General features: G+C 35.1%; 3 protein-coding genes across 3 annotated transcripts; all 3 read right to left on the bottom strand.

Annotated features, from left to right (window-relative positions):
* Nucleotides 1–789: 789 nt before the first annotated feature.
* LOC135845479 (uncharacterized) lies at nt 790–3,379 on the bottom strand. The gene is made up of 4 exons (XM_065364059.1): nt 3,103–3,379; nt 2,946–3,029; nt 2,563–2,673; nt 790–2,115 (listed from the first exon to the last, which is right to left on the bottom strand). The coding sequence occupies exons 1-4, from the start codon at nt 3,149–3,151 to the stop codon at nt 830–832; spliced, it is 1,530 nt and encodes a 509-aa protein (XP_065220131.1). The 5' UTR covers nt 3,152–3,379; the 3' UTR covers nt 790–829.
* Nucleotides 3,380–9,388: 6,009 nt separating this feature from the next.
* On the bottom strand, nt 9,389–11,512 carry LOC135844219 (uncharacterized). Its single transcript, XM_065362367.1, has 4 exons — nt 11,367–11,512; nt 11,206–11,289; nt 10,878–10,952; nt 9,389–10,796 (listed from the first exon to the last, which is right to left on the bottom strand). The coding sequence occupies exons 1-4, from the start codon at nt 11,413–11,415 to the stop codon at nt 9,490–9,492; spliced, it is 1,515 nt and encodes a 504-aa protein (XP_065218439.1). The 5' UTR covers nt 11,416–11,512; the 3' UTR covers nt 9,389–9,489.
* A 1,858-nt stretch (nt 11,513–13,370) lies between these two features.
* LOC135844630 (uncharacterized) lies at nt 13,371–16,351 on the bottom strand. The gene is made up of 4 exons (XM_065362877.1): nt 16,151–16,351; nt 15,979–16,071; nt 14,840–14,932; nt 13,371–14,768 (listed from the first exon to the last, which is right to left on the bottom strand). Exons 1-4 carry the CDS (start codon nt 16,197–16,199, stop codon nt 13,459–13,461), a joined length of 1,545 nt encoding a protein of 514 aa, XP_065218949.1. The 5' UTR covers nt 16,200–16,351; the 3' UTR covers nt 13,371–13,458.
* Nucleotides 16,352–17,629: the final 1,278 nt, after the last annotated feature.

Genomic DNA, 17,629 nt, shown 5'->3' with positions numbered 1-17,629 from the left:
TATCAGTTGATCAGATAATTTATAAAAACAACAAACCATTTAAAAAATCTGGTACAATGAATAAGTACGAGTATGTGATATTTGATCTGTTAGTCATAGGCCTTGCCTATATGTAAATATCTTCGAGTTTGTATTCGAGTGAATAATGCATTTGAAACTTTAGTTCAAAGGTACAACCTTATGTCTTTGACTTGAAATTTGATTGAATTGAGGTAGAAAGTGAAATGCTATATTTTCGATCTCCCTCCCCCTCCCATCAATGCGGTATACGAACTGCTGTAAGACCTCACAGATGATTTTTGGATTTTGTTCAATCGATTAATCAATTTTTTTTCAAATAAATTCCCACAGAATAATGTCAGTGTGCGCAGGTAAGAATGAATTTTGAAAAATTTCAAAGTAACCGTAAACCATCATCAATCAGTTTGGGAGGTCGATATTCGGTGTGGTGGTGGCCGATATTTTCACCATAAAAGTTACGTGTACGTGGTTCTTAGGTAAATCAAAATCGAGTTACAGCTTTCCCAGCTCAACGAAATCAATCATTGATTTTAGATGGGAATCGTGCTAAAAATTTGAAAAAGTATTCCAATATGACTCTACATTGCTGATTGGGATACCCCAGCTCTCTTCTACGTAGATGGTTCATCATTTAGATTGCGTTTTCACGTGTAGGTACCTACATCCATTTATAATGTACCGTTTAGTATTTACGACATATTAAAGGCACACTCGTGCTTCAAAATAATGTATGTATTTGTATTACACATTTAATTTACAAAAACACCTGCAGAAAATAGGTTTTCGTAGAATTACGACTAAATCACTCTCAGTACATGATACAGGGTTCTCCTCCCACATTATAGTATGAACCATTCTCAGCGCACCACGAATCCATAAACGATTTAAGGTACTCTACGGATTTCCAATCTTCTTCACCTTCCCAGTGCTGATCAACTTCACCATCAGGAGACTTAACGTACTCCCAGTAGGAACCGCTGGGCAAATTCCAATACTGGGTGATTTTACCATTTGATGTTCGTTGTATTTCTAAACCGTAGCCGTTAAATTTCCACATTTGCCTTACGTTACCATTAGTGGATTTTCTCAAGGTAATCTCAATTACTTGTTTCGTATTATGCCAGAAAAATATTTCTGCGAAGGAGTACCGAGTCGTGCAAACCTCATATACATCAGTTTCCTTCCAACATTTATCCCAAGTATTCTGTCCCTTTATTCCTTGTTTGAATCGAGCTACCTGTGACTGATCGAATCCGTTCAAAGTATAGAGATTTCTATCGATTATGGTACGTTTATCATTAGAAGTTTTTCCAGGTAAGCTGGAACTGCTATTCTGCTTTTTGGGAGTATTTTCTTTTGATTGGGTTGATTTTGAAGGTGATTTAGCACGAGCGCCGGGTTGGATCTTACGAGGTACTGGTTTGATGATTTCGTTGATCAAGGCGGTATCTAAAATATCAATCATTGATATCTCTCCTTCATCATCAGACTGAATCTCAGACTCGTCAATTTCGTGATCACTTACGTATTTGTCGAGAACTTGATTCAAAAGTTTATTTTTTGATCGACGGATTGTGTTCAAGAAGTGGTTGAATGTATCCTCATCCGCATCGTCTAGTGTTTTGAGTAATAATTTCTTGTAATCTTTGCTTTTAAGTGGTGTTTTAAGAGATTTCAGCTTCTCACTGATGTATTTCTGAACAGCGACAGGATTCGGTGCGCCGTGTTTTCTGAATAGTTTCTGAAGATTTTCGTTCTTCAAGCGAAGATTTTTCAGTTGTTGGGGAGTTAATAGTGATGCCAGATTTTGTTTAGTTTGTTGTGGTGTTTGGTGTGGGATCTTCAGGACATCGAAAATTTTACCAGATAGATTATTATTTTTACGAATTGTTCGCAGAATACCCGGAAAGTCGAATTTTAGTTTCCAGAAGTCTTCGAGGGTGGCGTTTGGTGGTACATCGCAATTGCAGTCTTGTTCTACACAGGTCCCTGGACTTACTGGTTCACCATAAATTGTACCCATTATCGAGCACATCGCGTTGCATGCGGAGTTATCGTTGAAAAGTGTGCACGTTAAGTGAGGTCCTTTAGTTGCTGTGAAATTATACATATATGTTTTTGAAGCGGCTTGGTAGTGTTGTAGAACTTGAATATCACTTTTTTTCAACATGTCATCGGAATTTCAAAAAAAAATCTTCTAAAGGGGACTAATTTACAATGATTTATCACAATAGTAATTTTTTTTTGCGTCGACCGTATAAAGTAGCTTTTTAATGGTGTAGGTGGACAAGTAGAAAAAAAGTGGTAATCAAGTTCTTCCTATAATGTGAAAAAAGTGTATTTTTGCGAGAACTGAACTACCAATTTTTTCAACTTGCCCTCGAAATTTCAAAAAAAAAATTCTAAATGCTAATATGTGCTTTATGGCGATTTATCACGATTTTTGCAAAAACAAAGTGGTATTCAAGTTCTACACTACTAAGAAGTATACCAGGGTCTTTCCGATATTCGTATGATTTTAGGTATGTGTTTTTGAATTACCTTTTTCTTCTTCTTCTCCTTCGTCTTCTGCTTCGTCTTCTCCTTCGTTTTCTCCCTTCAGTCCATTTTCTTCATCGGCTTTCTCTTCGTTTAATTCCTTCATTTGTGCCTCTACAAATCGAGTTTTGGAATAGAATGATGTAATTTGTTGTCTCTAGAGTTCGAAACATTGGTTTTCATGGGGGGGGGGGGGTCTTTTTTCAACTCTTATATTCAGTGATCAAACTACAGTTCTGGTTGCGATATTGAAATTCACGTATTCAAATTCAGTAGACTTTCGTAACGAATTGTGTGGAAGACAATTTTTAAGGGGTTTCATTGTGTTTGCGAATAATAATGATTGATAATAATAATTTATTTGTATGTATTGACGATCCTCTTACCAGAATCTTGGGCACTTGTCTGCGTATCGGATTGTTGACCATTCAATGTTCCCTGTCCAGGAGGCGTTTCGCAAGCTACTCCGGCTGTACAAATTGAAAATTTAAAAATTATGTTCAATCCAAAAATTAGAAATGAATAATTTTGCAGTTTACTTACCTATTAAAAAAGCCATTAAAAAAGATCCGAACGCGACTGACGTTCTCATTTTGGTAACGTTCAATATTTTTCAACACCTTGGTAAAAAAAATGTATGATAAAATATGTACTGCGAGAAAGTTTTTATATTTTTTCTGTACCTAACTTCCTATACCAGAAAATGTCATACGGGGTTTTTTTGCAAATGTTTTCAAGGTCGTTTCGACAATTATTTCGTTGTACATATAATTTACTTACTCATTAGTAGGTTTCAATATACGAGTATCTATGTAATTTTTTGAATAGGCCTACGGTTGTGAGACTTTGATGAAGCGAAACGTGTGTTGTAATGATCGCGTTCAAATATTTTAATGTTTGTAAAAGTAAAGAAATATGCTCACTTATTTGCAAAAATTTTCTTTTCATTATTTTTTAAATTTCCGTCGAGAAAATGAAACGGAATGAGTGACGAGCATGTAATTTTAAAGCTGCAATTACTTAATGAAGTGGATAGTGACACACACCTAAAGATTATTAACGAAACATGTGTTTTCTTGATTGAGTGGTAGGTAATGTTACTGTAGGGATATTTTGTGTATAATTTGATGAATTACGTTCTCAAATGAGCAGAACATGTCATTTTTCAATTCATTTTTTTATCATAAATAAAGTTTAGAGAAACCAATGAAAAACGAAAAAAATGTAGGTATCTTTTAGATTGCAGAAATTCAGTTTCTAACTATTTTAAACATCCAAATCGATTAGTATAGTTCAGTGGCAAACTGTAAGTAAGCGGCAAATTATGATAAAGCTTTGAAATTTGGTATGATGAACAAGGACACCAACAGAAAATTTTTAAGCCCGGGAGGCAATCGCCAAGTCCCATAGGAGGGGAATGGGGGTGATTTAGGGGAGGGTTCAACCCCCCATTTTTCCAAATGTGGCTAACGGGGCCATATTGGTGTCAATTCCATATGATTGAACCCCGCTGAGTTCGAAAATACCATTACTTTCAAAATCTGAGGAAGAGGCATGCCTCAAATTTGAGATTTTCTGAGTGAAGTTTTTGCATTTTTCTCAAAAAAACCCCAAAATTACAGTTTTTTAACCCTGGACGACACGCTGACCTTTCATCGACATTTTTATGGTCATTTTCGGATTCTACAGGTCAATTACAATGCGAATCGACCATCAATACTTTCGCATACCTCTACTGTGGGTGTATAGAGGTGTCTAAAGGGGTTAAAAATTGACGTTTTTTCGGCATTTTCTCGCAAAAATCGGGGGTTTTGAACTGTGCACCGGATACAATTAGCGGGAGAAGGTTCTAATGTCGATTTTCGAATACTACAAAGCAAATGCCATCGAATAAGACTCGGAGGCACTTTTTACACCCCTCCTGGGAAGTAGTAGAGGGGGTCAAATTTGACCCTTATCTTGCTTATGTTGAATCAATTTTAGAAATAATGTAATCAACGTAAGTGTACATTTTCTTACTACCGAGGTGATGATGTTTGCATCAATGTTTTTTGTACCGTCGAACCCAAATTTGCGATGATTTTTTCGATTCCAAGGGGAGGGGGTGAGACCATATAGGGGAGCGGGTCTATTTTTCACAAAAAATCGACATGTATATCAAAATGTAGGTTTTCAAGGACGCTGATTTCAGAAATGCTATCAGTTTTTCATTTTGGTTGAAGCTAAGGGGATGATACTGCATTCAACGTGTGGGGATGAAATTTTTCACAAAAAATCGACATGTATATCGAAATGTAGGTTTTCAAGGATGCTGATTTCAGAAATGCTATCAGTTTTTCATTTTGGTCGATCCCAAAGGGATGATACAGCATTCGAGAGGTGGGGGATGAAATTTTTCACAAAAAATCGCCATGTACATCAATCTTTTTCTTTCAATTACGTTTTGTGTTCCGGCTCAGAGAAGTGGGAGTCTGAATAAATAATTCGACATAATTTTGTTCAAACATTCCCGATTATTCGTGGTATTTACGTGAGTAGCTAGTTACCAGATGAAGATTTTTTAGAATGAAAATTGTGGAGTAAAAAATTTGTGCATCATGAATATGATTTTAGTATTTCATAATCAATCATGATAATTTAACAATGCCTTTCATATCTCCTTTTTTCATTCCAAAGACACTATCTCCATGTAAATGCACGCTTAGACCTCTCATAAGAATAATGTGAGAATGAGGTTGAGAAAGCTAACCGAGGGAAAAGTTGGAAAAATAGTTTTATAACTCCCAATGAAGTGAAAAAGCAATTCTCATTTTGTCAAAAATTGTATGAGTAGCACAAGCTATCTTTTCTCTAATGCAGTATCATCCCCTTGGCTTAAACCCAAATGAAAAATCGATAGCATTTCTGAAATCAGCATCCTTGAAAACCTACATTTCGATATACATGTCGATTTTTTGTGAAAAATTTCATCCCCACACGTTGAATGCAGTATCATCCCCTTAGCTTCAACCAAAATGAAAAACTGATAGCATTTCTGAAATCAGCGTCCTTGAAAACCTACATTTTGATATACATGTCGATTTTTTGTGAAAAATAGACCCGCTCCCCTATATGGTCTCACCCCCTCCCCTTGGAATCGAAAAAATCATCGCAAATTTGGGTTCGACGGTACAAAAAACATTGATGCAAACATCATCACCTCGGTAGTAAGAAAATGTACACTTACGTTGATTACATTATTTCTAAAATTGATTCAACATAAGCAAGATAAGGGTCAAATTTGACCCCCTCTACTACTTCCCAGGAGGGGTGTAAAAAGTGCCTCCGAGTCTTATTCGATGGCATTTGCTTTGTAGTATTCGAAAATCGACATTAGAACCTTCTCCCGCTAATTGTATCCGGTGCACAGTTCAAAACCCCCGATTTTTGCGAGAAAATGCCGAAAAAACGTCAATTTTTAACCCCTTTAGACACCTCTGTACACCCACAGTAGAGGTATGCGAAAGTATTGATGGTCGATTCGCATTGTAATTGACCTGTAGAATCCGAAAATGACCATAAAAATGTCGATGAAAGGTCAGCGTGTCGTCCAGGGTTAAAAAACTGTAATTTTGGGGTTTTTTTGAGAAAAATGCAAAAACTTCACTCAGAAAATCTCAAATTTGAGGCATGCCTCTTCCTCAGATTTTGAAAGTAATGGTATTTTCGAACTCAGCGGGGTTCAATCATATGGAATTGACACCAATATGGCCCCGTTAGCCACATTTGGAAAAATGGGGGGTTGAACCCTCCCCTAAATCACCCCCATTCCCCTCCTATGGGACTTGGCGATTGCCTCCCGGGCTTAAAAATTTTCTGTTGGTGTCCTTGTTCATCATACCAAATTTCAAAGCTTTATCATAATTTGCCGTTTATCGCCCAAAATATACATTTTGCCACTGAACTAGTATCGGCTTAAACTATTCTTTATCTACGTACTATCAATTAAAAAAATGAAAAATATCTCGGAATTTATCCCCTATCGACAGTATTTTGTTTATAAAAACTAACTATTGTTTATTTATTTACTTTCATGAAATACTTACCTTATCACAAAAAAATTAATTGAACTCAACAGAAGACGAGTTTGAAAACTTGTACCTAAACTGATCAATAAGATCACCAGGAATGGTTAATTTTAGTTATAGACGCTGAATTTGTAGCATAATTATTGATCCTACTTTTATGAAATTAAAAAAAATATTACGATCATAGAATTCTACTGGACAAGATGACCAATCATTTTTGGAGGTTAAACAAGGATGTACATTGTATGTGTAAATCAAAATTTTGCTATTTTCCGCAATTCGGTAAAATGTTAGTATTTTTGTTGAGAAATAAAATTTGAAAAATTCATCAAAATTCAAAAAAAAAAATCAGCATTTACAAATTTTCCTGGTGGCATATTTTTGAATGCTTTTTCGATTTTTCTGTCTAGTGGACAATTTTCTATTTAATCCAAATTTAGTAAGTTAACATAAAGGTTGGTAAGTTGGTCATATTTTTTTGCTGCCATAAAAGATCGTTTTGCAGGTGTTAATTTTGTGGATAGATAACAAACATGAGTAGGTATCCCATCGAAGGTTGATTATTGACCTCTGCATGAATACATTGTGGTTGAACAGCAGTTGAAAGCTTTTTACTGAAACTCAAATTCCCTTAATCTAGTTGTCATAAACTGGACACAATCTCATGATTGGAAAAGACGACTTCTGCTCGTGCAATTTTCATTATGTATGTAGAACTACATACACTATCTATGATCGAGGAGGGATAGTGACCTCTTCATGAATGCTTGAATATTATGAAATGCCAGAGAGTGCTGCAGTTGGACTGCGTAAAGCTCTTCACAATGGTAGATAAACCTATTTCGATATTTCTACAGAAAAACAATCCTACTGCTTTGGTGACAAATATCGAGAAAGAATATCCACGGTGTGATAAACAGATTTGATGGGTGGATTGTAGATTTTCTGAACATACTTATGTCCCGTTAAGAGCATTTGTGTTCCTTTCAATTTTTGTTTCTGTCATTTCAAGCCTATTTGAGAATATTTCCTTAATTTGTAAAAAACGCTCTGGTCCACCCTGCACACACCTTTCTTGATTTCATTTTGTGAAAGTTCATCCATCAATATGTTCATCCAAAAATGGGGCATGGGTCCCTGTATTTTTTCCCAACTTTTATCAATGTTTGCCCTCCCAAAAAGGGGTGAGATGTTCTTTGGAATTATGCTTTCACTCATTCATTACATCTAATGAAACTATATCATTCGGTTCCAAAATTGACCCAATTGGGTTTTTTGCTTCTTTTATTTTGGAGGATACTTAATCAAATAAATAAGTCTATCATTTCCGAAGTGGCTTCGAGGGGCTGGGGGGTGAACTGTGAGTAAAAGTGATACTTGTGATGATCTTATTCAGGAAATTGAGAGTATTTTTTCATGACATCTCAGGATTTGCCTGAGTCTTTAAGAGTTAATAAATTGAGTAGTTACTTTGAAATGATTTCTTTTCATAACCAAAAATTGCGTATTTCCATACCTACTATCAATCAGTTTGCAAACTCTAAATTTGGTCTGAAGGTGTAACAGCAATGGATTTTTTTCACAAGAAAAATTACGAGGAGATAAGTATGTGGTTCCTTTTGAATAAAAATCGAGTTAGCCCATACAACATGGCCATGCTAATTTCGATGTGAATGTCGACCCATCCACATCCGTCACTTTTGGATGCCACATGTCGATGTGAATTTCGACCCTGTGTCGAGCTAATTGTCGATGTAATTGTCGACTGATGTTGATCTTCATTCGTGTCAACAAATGGCTCCACATAGGGTCGAAATTCACATCGACATGGGGCATCCAAAAGTGACGGATGTGGATGGATCGACATTCACATCGAAATTTATGTCGACCTCCTGCTTCGTTAAGTTATAGAATTTGAGTTTAAAAATTTTTAATTTTTTCCCCAAAAATTATTTCCTCTGATGTGGCTATTGCTAGCGCTGAAAACAGCATCGATGCAAAGTCCACTTCCGAAGAAGTACAGACGAAAAGTCTGTATAATCAAGAAGTTCAACAGAAATCCCTTATATCAAAGATGGTGCAATACTTTATCTGCGAGTACTAAACTAATCCATTTTCATGTCGACATACATGTCGATGTTAATGTTGATGTGAAATTCGACATCAACAAATACATCCACAATATCATCATATCATCTACATCTCCAAACTGCGGAAAAGTGAATAATTTCATCAATTCCCTAAAAAATTTGTTTTCCACATTGAACAAGATCATATTTTTGAATGTTTACTAAAATTTTAAACACTAAAACAGAAATTTTAATTCTGAAAAATTGGTCGACATAGTTGTAGATGTAAATTTCGAGCATCGAATATTACATCTACATGTCGAGATGGCATGTCGAGGTATCAGAAATAATGAGAAAATTTCGAAAATTTTTATTTACCTGGCTTTTGTATGGACAGAAGATTCCTACTAAATAATTAATTGATCACTTTTCCATCATATGATTGGAAAAAAACGTAGTCGATGTAAATGTCGACGTCTACAATTGTTGTGCGGGAGCTTTCGATCTAAATGAAATCAAACTTTGATTTTTGATAAAAATGCTAAAAATCGAAAAAGGAAACTCTTAAAGTGTCAGTACTTGGAATTTTGTCTAAGGCATATTTCGGCTTCTTCGGTGATTCTCATATACCTACTGCTCAAAAATATGCATCTACGGTACATCGGTATGTAAGTAGGTACTATTAAAGGCACATTCATGCATCTAAATTATATTTTTAGTAATTTAATTTACAAATTGTAATATCTAGGTAGGTACATAAAATCGGTTCTCGCCAAATTTCAGCTGAATCACCCTCAGTACATGATACAGGGTTCTCCTCCTACATTATAATAGGAACCGTTCTCAGCACACCACGAATCCATAAACGATTTAAAGTACTCTACAGATTTCCAATCTTCTTTACCTTCCCAATGCTGAGTAACTTCACCATCAGGAGATTTAATGTACTCCCAGTGAGAACCGTTGGGCAAATCCCAATACTGAATGATTTTACCATCCGCTTTTCGTTGTAATTCGAAACCACAGCCGTCAAATTTCCAAGTTTGCCCTACGTTACCATTGTTGAATTTTCTCATTTCAACAACAATTTGTTCTTTCATGTTTTTCCAGGTGAAATATTCTACAAAGGAGTATCGAGTTGTACAAACCTCATAGACATGGACCTCATTCCAACAGTTGTCCCAGTTTTGTTTTCCCTTTGCTTTTTGTTTGAATCGAGCTACTTGTGTCTGATCGAATCCTTTCAAAGTGTAGAGTTTTTTTTCGATATTGGTACTTTTACGATTTGAAGTTTTTCCAGATGAGCTAGAACTGCTATTCTGCTTTTTGGGAGTATTTTCTTTTGATTGGGTTGATTTGGAACGCGACGAGGGTGATTTTAAAGACGATTTACCACGAGCACCAGGTTGGATCTTGCGAGATACTGGTTTGATGATTTCGTTGATCAGGGCGGTGTCTAAAATATCAACTATTGATTCTTCTGTATCATCATCTGACTGCATCGGAGACTCTGCAATTTCGTGATCACTTACATATTTGTCGAGAATTTGATTCAAAAGTTTATTTTTTGATCGGCGGATTGTGTGCAAGATGTGGTTGAAAGTATCCTCATCTGCATAATCTATTGATTTGAGTAATAATTTCTTGTAATCTTTGGCTTCAAGTGGCGGTTGAAGAGATTTCAGCTTCTCGGTGACGTACTTCTGAACAGCGACGGCATCAGGGATTCCATTTTCATTGAATAGTTTCTGAGTATCTTCACTTTTCACGCGAAGATTTTCCAGTTGTTGGGGAGTTAATAGTGATGCTAGATTTTGTTTGGTTTGTTGTGGTGTTTGGTATGGGATCTTCAGGACATCGAAAATTTTACTAGATAGTTTATTATTTTTACGAATTTCTTGCAGAATATCCGGAGAGTCGAATTTTAGTTTCCAGAAATCTTCGAGGGTGGCGTTTGATGGTTCATCGCAGTTGCAATCTCGTTCTATACAGGTCCCTGAATTTACAGGTTCGCCGTAAATTGATCCCATCATCGAGCACATAGCGTTACATGCGGAGTCATCGTTGAAAAGTGTGCACGTTAAGAGTGGTCCTTCAGTTTCTGCGAAATAATGATTTATGTTATTGAAGGGAGTTTCAATGTTCATGTGATTTTATGTACTCGTATTTCTGAAATGCATACCTTCAACTTCTCCTGTTTCGGTGTCTACTTTTTCTTCGTGGGCTTCCTCTTCGTTTGATTCCTCCATTTCTGCCTCTGCAAATCAAGTTTTGCAGTATATGTAATTTTTTGTACCTACTATGTAATTCGAAGCATTGCATATGAGGTGTAGGAAGGGGAGGTTGAGAGTCAACTCTCGCATTCAAAGATTAGCCCGAGGTTCTGGTCACGTTTTGGAAATTTACGTATTTAAATTCGTAAGATTTTTGTAACGAACGTGTGGAAGACAATGTTTAAGAAGTTTTATCGTATATACTCGCTAATCAAATTGATTCATTCGTAATCTTACCAGCATCTGGGGAATTATTGTTCCTATCGGTCTGTCGGCCATTCAATGTTTCATGTGTAGAAGATGTTCGGCAAGCTACTCCGGCTATACAAATAATTTTAATTTGAAAAATGATAATTCAATGCAAGAATCAGAAATAAATTATTTTGCAGTTCACTTACCTATTAAAAAAGCCATTAAAAAAAGTCCGAACTCGAGTGACATTCTCATGTTGGTAGCGTTCAATATTTTTCAACACATGGGTAAAAAAAATTGTATGATAGGTAAAATACGAATGTGAGAAAGTTTTTATATCTTTACTGTACTTACCAGAAAATTCCTTACGGGATTTTTTGCAAATGTTTTCAAGGTCGTTTCGATGATTATTTCGTTTTATTATTCGCTTACTCATCAGTAGGTTTCAATGTATTTGATTTTTTGAATATGGCTGTGAGGCGTTGATGAAGTGGTGACACGAAACTAGGGATTATTAACAAAACATGTGTTTTCTTGATTGAGTGAGAATTTCACCGTAACCATTGTGTAAGTAATCAAAGAAATACCTTCACACCATGTGTAAAAAGTCGTCTTTTAATTTTTTTTCTCGACTTTAACATCGTTAATGAGATGAAGATAAATGAGCTGTGAACGAAGATCTGCTTTACAATCAGGAATGTCCCGCGTATAAGGACTTGTGTGATGGTGACATGGTTGAAAATCAATGTGAATTTGACGCATCATGCCTACTCTTATAAACGAGATATTTTCCTATCAACGTACCCTATTTTTTTTATCGATTTTATGAATGATTTTTCAATGATTCATGTTATGACGTATGACGTATGTATTGAATTTTCAGTCGATTGTTATACAGGATTTTTCTAATGATGGAGTTGGGAAAAACAACAGAGATTCCACAAGTATCTAATGATTAATTTTCATTTTTCAGAATGTATTTTTTTATAATTTTGGATCACTGATCTAATAGGCTAAGTATTAGTAATTAAAGAATGTGGGATCGATTTTAACTTTTGAGTCAATTTACAAACAATTTGTACCTAAATAATGTTTCAATTTCTTATCCAACTTATTCCGAAAGGCACATTTTAATTAATTTGATGGGCAACCAATTCAAAATGTCATCGGCCTATATATTATTTGTTTCATTCATTAATTAATATAAATACCTAAATTAAAATTCTGGTTGCTGTCATGCAACATTTTCATGGAACTGTATTACGTCATCCTCAGTAAATGATATAATTTCCTTCTCCCATATGTAAATCATTTTGGGCACACCACAAATCTAGGTATAAATAATTTGTCGTTTTCTAAAAGTTTCCAATCTTCTCTACCGAATCAACGCTGGCTAAATTCACCTGCAGGACTTGGGTCTTACGTGTTCGGGCGGCGATTCAAAATTTGATTAAATTGAAACAGAAAGCTGAAATGTTAAATTTTAGACTCTCTCTTTCCGAATGTATACAGGTTTGAAGTACTATAGAGATGATTTTTAGATTTTATTCAGTGAATTGATTGATCAATTTTTTTTTCAAATACTTAAATTCCCACTGAAAAAGGCCAGTGTGGACAGGTAAGAATAAATTTTGAAAAATCATCCCGGAATTAACCCAAGAGATCGCGGAAACCGCAAATAAATTCAAGTTAGCTGGTACTGTATTAGAGCTCTTTATGCGTGTTTTTAGGCAAGTTAAAAAGTCAGGAAATCCTCTGAAAGCTTCAGAATAATCGTGAACTATCATCAATAAATTTGTTAGGTCTGAATTCGGTCCGGTGGTGACCTATAGTGGTATAGTATAGCCATCATAACAAACTTGATGGATTTTTTCACCAGAAAAAATTACGAGTATGTGATTCCTTCTGAATAAAAAACAAGTTGGCTTTCGATCTAGGTAAACGAAATCAAACTTTGATATTTGATAGAATTGCAAAAAATCGATAAGTACGAGTATAAAGGAAATTCAGTGCTTGGAATTATTTTGTTTAAGGCATATTTCGCCTTCTTAGGTGATTTTTACATTGCTCAAAAATGTTTTCTCTGATTGAGTGTGGTACCTCTCATGTAAGTAACTACGTATTAGTTCATCATTCAGATTGCGTTGTGACATATTGTATCTACATGCAATAATACGCATTTTATGCACTACTTATTAAAGGCACATTCATGCTTCAAAATACTGTATTGGTCATTTAATTTACGAATTATAATACCTACATAAAATCAGGTTTCATAGAATTACTACTGCATCACCTTTAGTACATGATACAGGGTTCTCCTCCCACATTATAGAAGAAAGCATTCTCAGCACACCACGCATCCATAAACGATTTATAGTACTCTACGGATTTCCAATCTTCTTCACCATCCCATTGCTGAGTAACTTCGCCATCAGGAGATTTAACGTACTCCCAATGGGAACCGTTGGGCAAATCCCAATGCTGAATGATTTTACCATCCGCTTTTCGTTCTAATTCGAAACCACAGCCGTCAAATTTCCATATTTGCCTCACGTCACCATTGGTAGATTTTCTCATGGTAATCTCTGTTATTTGTTTCAGTTTGCGCCAAGTAAAGAATTCTGCACTGGGGTATCGAGTTGTACAAACCTCATAGACATCAGAATCCTGCCAACATTTATCCCAAGTTTTCTGTCCCTTTATTCCCTGTTTGAATCGAGCTACTTGTGTCTGATCGAATCCATTTAAAGTGTAAAGATTTTTATCGATTATGGTACGTTTATCATTAGAAGTTATTCCAGATGAGCTGGGACTGCTATTCTGCTTTTTGGCAATACTTTCTTCTTTTGATTGGATTGATTTGAAGCCGGATGAGGGTGATTTTGAAGACGATTTACCACGAGCACCTGGTTGGATCTTACGAGGTACTAGTTTGATGATTTCGTTGATCAAGGTGGTATCTAAAATACCAACCATTGATATCTCTCCTTCATCATCAGACTGCATCTCAGATTCGTCAATTTCGTGGTCACTTACATATTTGTCGAGAACTTGAATCAAAAGTTTATTTTTTGATCGACGGATTGTGTGCCACAAGTGGTTGAATGTATCGTCATCCGCATCATTTAGTGATTTGAGTAATAATTTTTTGTAATCTTTGCTTTTAAGTGGTGTTTTGAGAGATTTCAGCTTCTTAGTGACGTATTTCTGAACAGCGACAGGATTCGGTGCGCCGTGTTTTGTGAATAGGTTCTGAGAATTTTCATTTTTCACGCGAAGATTTTTCAGTTGTTGGGGAGTTAGTAGTGATGCAAGATTTTGTTTAGTTTGTTGTGGTGTTTGGTGTGGGATCTTCAGCACATCGAAAATTTTACTTGATAGATTATTATTTTTACGAATTTTTTGCAGGGTATCCGAAGAGTCAAATTTTAATTTCCAGAAGTCTTCGAGGGTGGCGTTTGGTGGTACATCGCAACTGCAGTCTTTTTTTACACAGGTCCCTGGACTTACTGGTTCACCATAAATTGTGCCCATTATCGAGCACATCGCGTTGCATGCAGAGTCATTGTTGAAAAGTGTACACGTTAAGTGAGGTCCTTCAGTTGCTGTGAAATGATAGATGGTTTTGAACCGATGTTCATAAATGATCTTATATATCTACATAGTTTTGAATTACCTTCATCTTCTTCTTCTTCTTCTTCTTCTTCGTCGTCTTGTTTACTTTCGTCATCGGCTTCATCCTCTTTGTTCAATTCCTTCATGTGTGCCTCTACAAATCAAATTTTGCAATAGATGTAATTTTTGTACCTGTTGTTCGAAATATTTGTTTTCGGGCGAGGGGGTGGTACTTTTTTCAACTCTGATATTCAGCGACTAGTCCGGAGTTCTGGTTATGCTTTCCCACTCAATCAGATGTTGGAATATGAAGATGAACAAAGGGAGAAATTTATAAAAAAAAAATAAAAAACTCTAATCCTTGGCGTGAACGCAATGACAAACTGAACTAATGAATTTGTATTTTCGCCTACTACTTATATGTACTATTTCCTTTATGTTCATCTCATATTCAAACATCTGCTTAAGTGGTGGATTACTTTTTTTTTTAAATCTAAGAAAATTCTTTGCTACCTACATCTCATGCTTCAAAGCAAAAATGTTTTTATTGTTAGTTACCCCTACTACAAAGCTGTAAATTTCGCCAGACTTTGGGTAGTATGTCGGCCCGATTTCCAACAAGATTTTATGACTTGATGAAAATGCTCTTTTAGCGGACTGAATTTTTTTTCATTTGTTTGATCAAAGGAACTTCTTTTTCAACGTTTTTATTTTTGCTTAACTTGTGATCTGCCAGACAACCTTTTTTTTTCTTATTAATTACTTTTTAAAAAAATATTTTCAAAAAGTGCTTTTGACCAATGTTTTTTACTCACATTGTTTAATTATCTTTAATAATTTCTAATTTATAGTCATTTTTTTGTTGGAAATTTAGGATTTGAGTTTTTTTAAAACTGATCTTCCAAAATGATTTTTCTTTGAATGCTCAACTTTTTTGTGATTCGGTCAATAAAGGGTTAAATTCAGTAGACTGTCGTTGCGAATATTTTGAAGGGGTTTCATCGTAAGCATGTATTTGCGAATAATTATAATAATTTACGTTTCTAGGGAGATAATCCTCTACATTATCTTCCGCTCGCTAATCGCTCGGCAGACAAACTAGTGATTTTCTCCCTTAATTACGAAAAATATATTCACGATCTCCCTAGTTGCACCAAGTACATACTATTATTTATATCTACATATTAACGATCCCCTTACCAGAATCTTGGGCACTTTTGTCCCCATCGGACTGTTGACCACTCAATATTCCTTGTCCAGAAGACGTTTCGCAAGCAACACCGGCTGTACGAACTGAAATTTCAAAAATTAGTAGGTAGGTATTATCCAGTGCAAGAATTCGAAATAAATGATTTTGTAGTAGTTCACTTACCTATTAAAAAAGCCATCAAAAGAAGTCCGACCGCGAGTGACGTTTTCATGTTGGTAACGTTCAATATTTTTCAACACCTTGGTAAAAAAAATTTATGATAAAATAATATGTACTGCGAGAAAGTTTTTATATTTTTTTGTACCAATCAGAAAACTCCTACGCGATTCTTTGAAAATGTTTTCAAGGTCATTTCGACGATTATTTCGTTATATTATTTACTTACTCATCACGAGCACTTGTAATTTTTTGAATATGGTTGTAAGGCGACGGTGAAATGGTGACAGCTTCAATAATTACTTGAAGTCCTGACGTGAATGCAAAGGTTATTACAATTACAAAACATGTGTGCTCATTATCACGTTCAAATGTTTTAAAATTTGTGAAAGTAAAGAAATATGTTCACACTTTTGCTAAAATTTTCTTTTCATTATTTATTAAATTACTGTTGAGAAAATGAAACGGAATGAGTGATGAGCATGTAATTTTAAAGCTGCAATTACTTAATGAAGTAGGTAGTGACACAAAAACCTAAAGATTATTAACAAAACATATGTTTTCTTGATTGAGTGGTACGGTACCAGGAGAGATAGGTATTTTGTATACCTATAATTAATGAAATGCGTTCTCAAATGAGCAGGACACGTCGCTTTTCATTTCATTTTTTATCATGAATAAAGTTTAGACAACTAAACCAATGAGAAGCGAAAAAAATCAACCTTTTAGATTGCAGAAATTCAGTTCCCAGCTATTTTCAACATGCAAATCTATTGTTCTTGGCTTAAACTATTCTTAAAAATGAAAAATAATATCTCGGAATGTCTCCCCTATCTACATTTTCGTTAAAAAAAAATGACTATCATTTTTTTGAAATACCTACAGGTAATTACAAAAAAAAAAAAAAATGATTGAAGACAAGTTTGAAAACTTGTACCTAAACTGATCAATACGATCACCAAGAACGATTAATTTTAGGTATAGCTATAGACGCTGAGTTTATAGCCTATTGAGACTACTTTTATGGGATTCAAAAAAATATCAAGGTCATAGAATTCTACTGGAAGCTCTAGAATAGCTCGAAATTGTGACCAATCATTTTTGGAGGTCAAACATTGGATAGTATTCATTTGCTTTTCCCGAAATTCGACTAAATTTTAGCCGTTTTGTTGAGAAATGAAATTTAAAAAAGTCGTCAATATTTTTTAAAAAACGTATTCACCATTTAAAAATTTACCTGGTGGCCGGCATAAGTTTTGAATACTTCTTCAATTTTTCTTCTGTTGGACAATTTTCTGATGAATACAAGTATAGTGAGCTAAAAAGGGGTTAGTAAGTTGGCCACATTTTTTTGCTGCCATAAAAGATAGGTAGTTTAATGAGGTTAATTTTGTGGATAGGTATAGGTAGTAAGTACTCGTATAACAAACATGGGTATCCTATTCCCATCGGAAATTGATTGATTTCCTCGCGATTTTTATGAAA

The sequence above is a fragment of the Planococcus citri genome, chromosome 4 (assembly GCF_950023065.1).
Source record: "Planococcus citri chromosome 4, ihPlaCitr1.1, whole genome shotgun sequence".
Classification (NCBI taxonomy): domain Eukaryota; kingdom Metazoa; phylum Arthropoda; class Insecta; order Hemiptera; family Pseudococcidae; genus Planococcus; species Planococcus citri.
This window is presented reverse-complemented; position numbering and strand designations above follow the sequence as displayed.

Excerpts from the sequence above, each read along its gene's own strand:
- LOC135845479 (XM_065364059.1), bottom strand. The coding sequence starts at position 3,151 with ATGAGAACGTCAGTCGCGTTCGGATCTTTTTTAATGGCTTTTTTAATA. Across the intron at positions 3,030-3,102 it reads TTTAATGGCTTTTTTAATAG|CCGGAGTAGCTTGCGAAACG; the intron begins GTAAGTAAACTG and ends CAATTTGTACAG. Across the intron at positions 2,674-2,945 it reads GACAAGTGCCCAAGATTCTG|AGGCACAAATGAAGGAATTA; the intron begins GTAAGAGGATCG and ends CTCGATTTGTAG.
- LOC135844219 (XM_065362367.1), bottom strand. The coding sequence starts at position 11,415 with ATGAGAATGTCACTCGAGTTCGGACTTTTTTTAATGGCTTTTTTAATA. Across the intron at positions 11,290-11,366 it reads TTTAATGGCTTTTTTAATAG|CCGGAGTAGCTTGCCGAACA; the intron begins GTAAGTGAACTG and ends TTATTTGTATAG. Across the intron at positions 10,953-11,205 it reads CAATAATTCCCCAGATGCTG|AGGCAGAAATGGAGGAATCA; the intron begins GTAAGATTACGA and ends CTTGATTTGCAG.
- LOC135844630 (XM_065362877.1), bottom strand. The coding sequence starts at position 16,199 with ATGAAAACGTCACTCGCGGTCGGACTTCTTTTGATGGCTTTTTTAATA. Across the intron at positions 16,072-16,150 it reads TTTGATGGCTTTTTTAATAG|TTCGTACAGCCGGTGTTGCT; the intron begins GTAAGTGAACTA and ends TTGAAATTTCAG. Across the intron at positions 14,769-14,839 it reads AGAAGAAGAAGAAGATGAAG|CAACTGAAGGACCTCACTTA; the intron begins GTAATTCAAAAC and ends ATCATTTCACAG.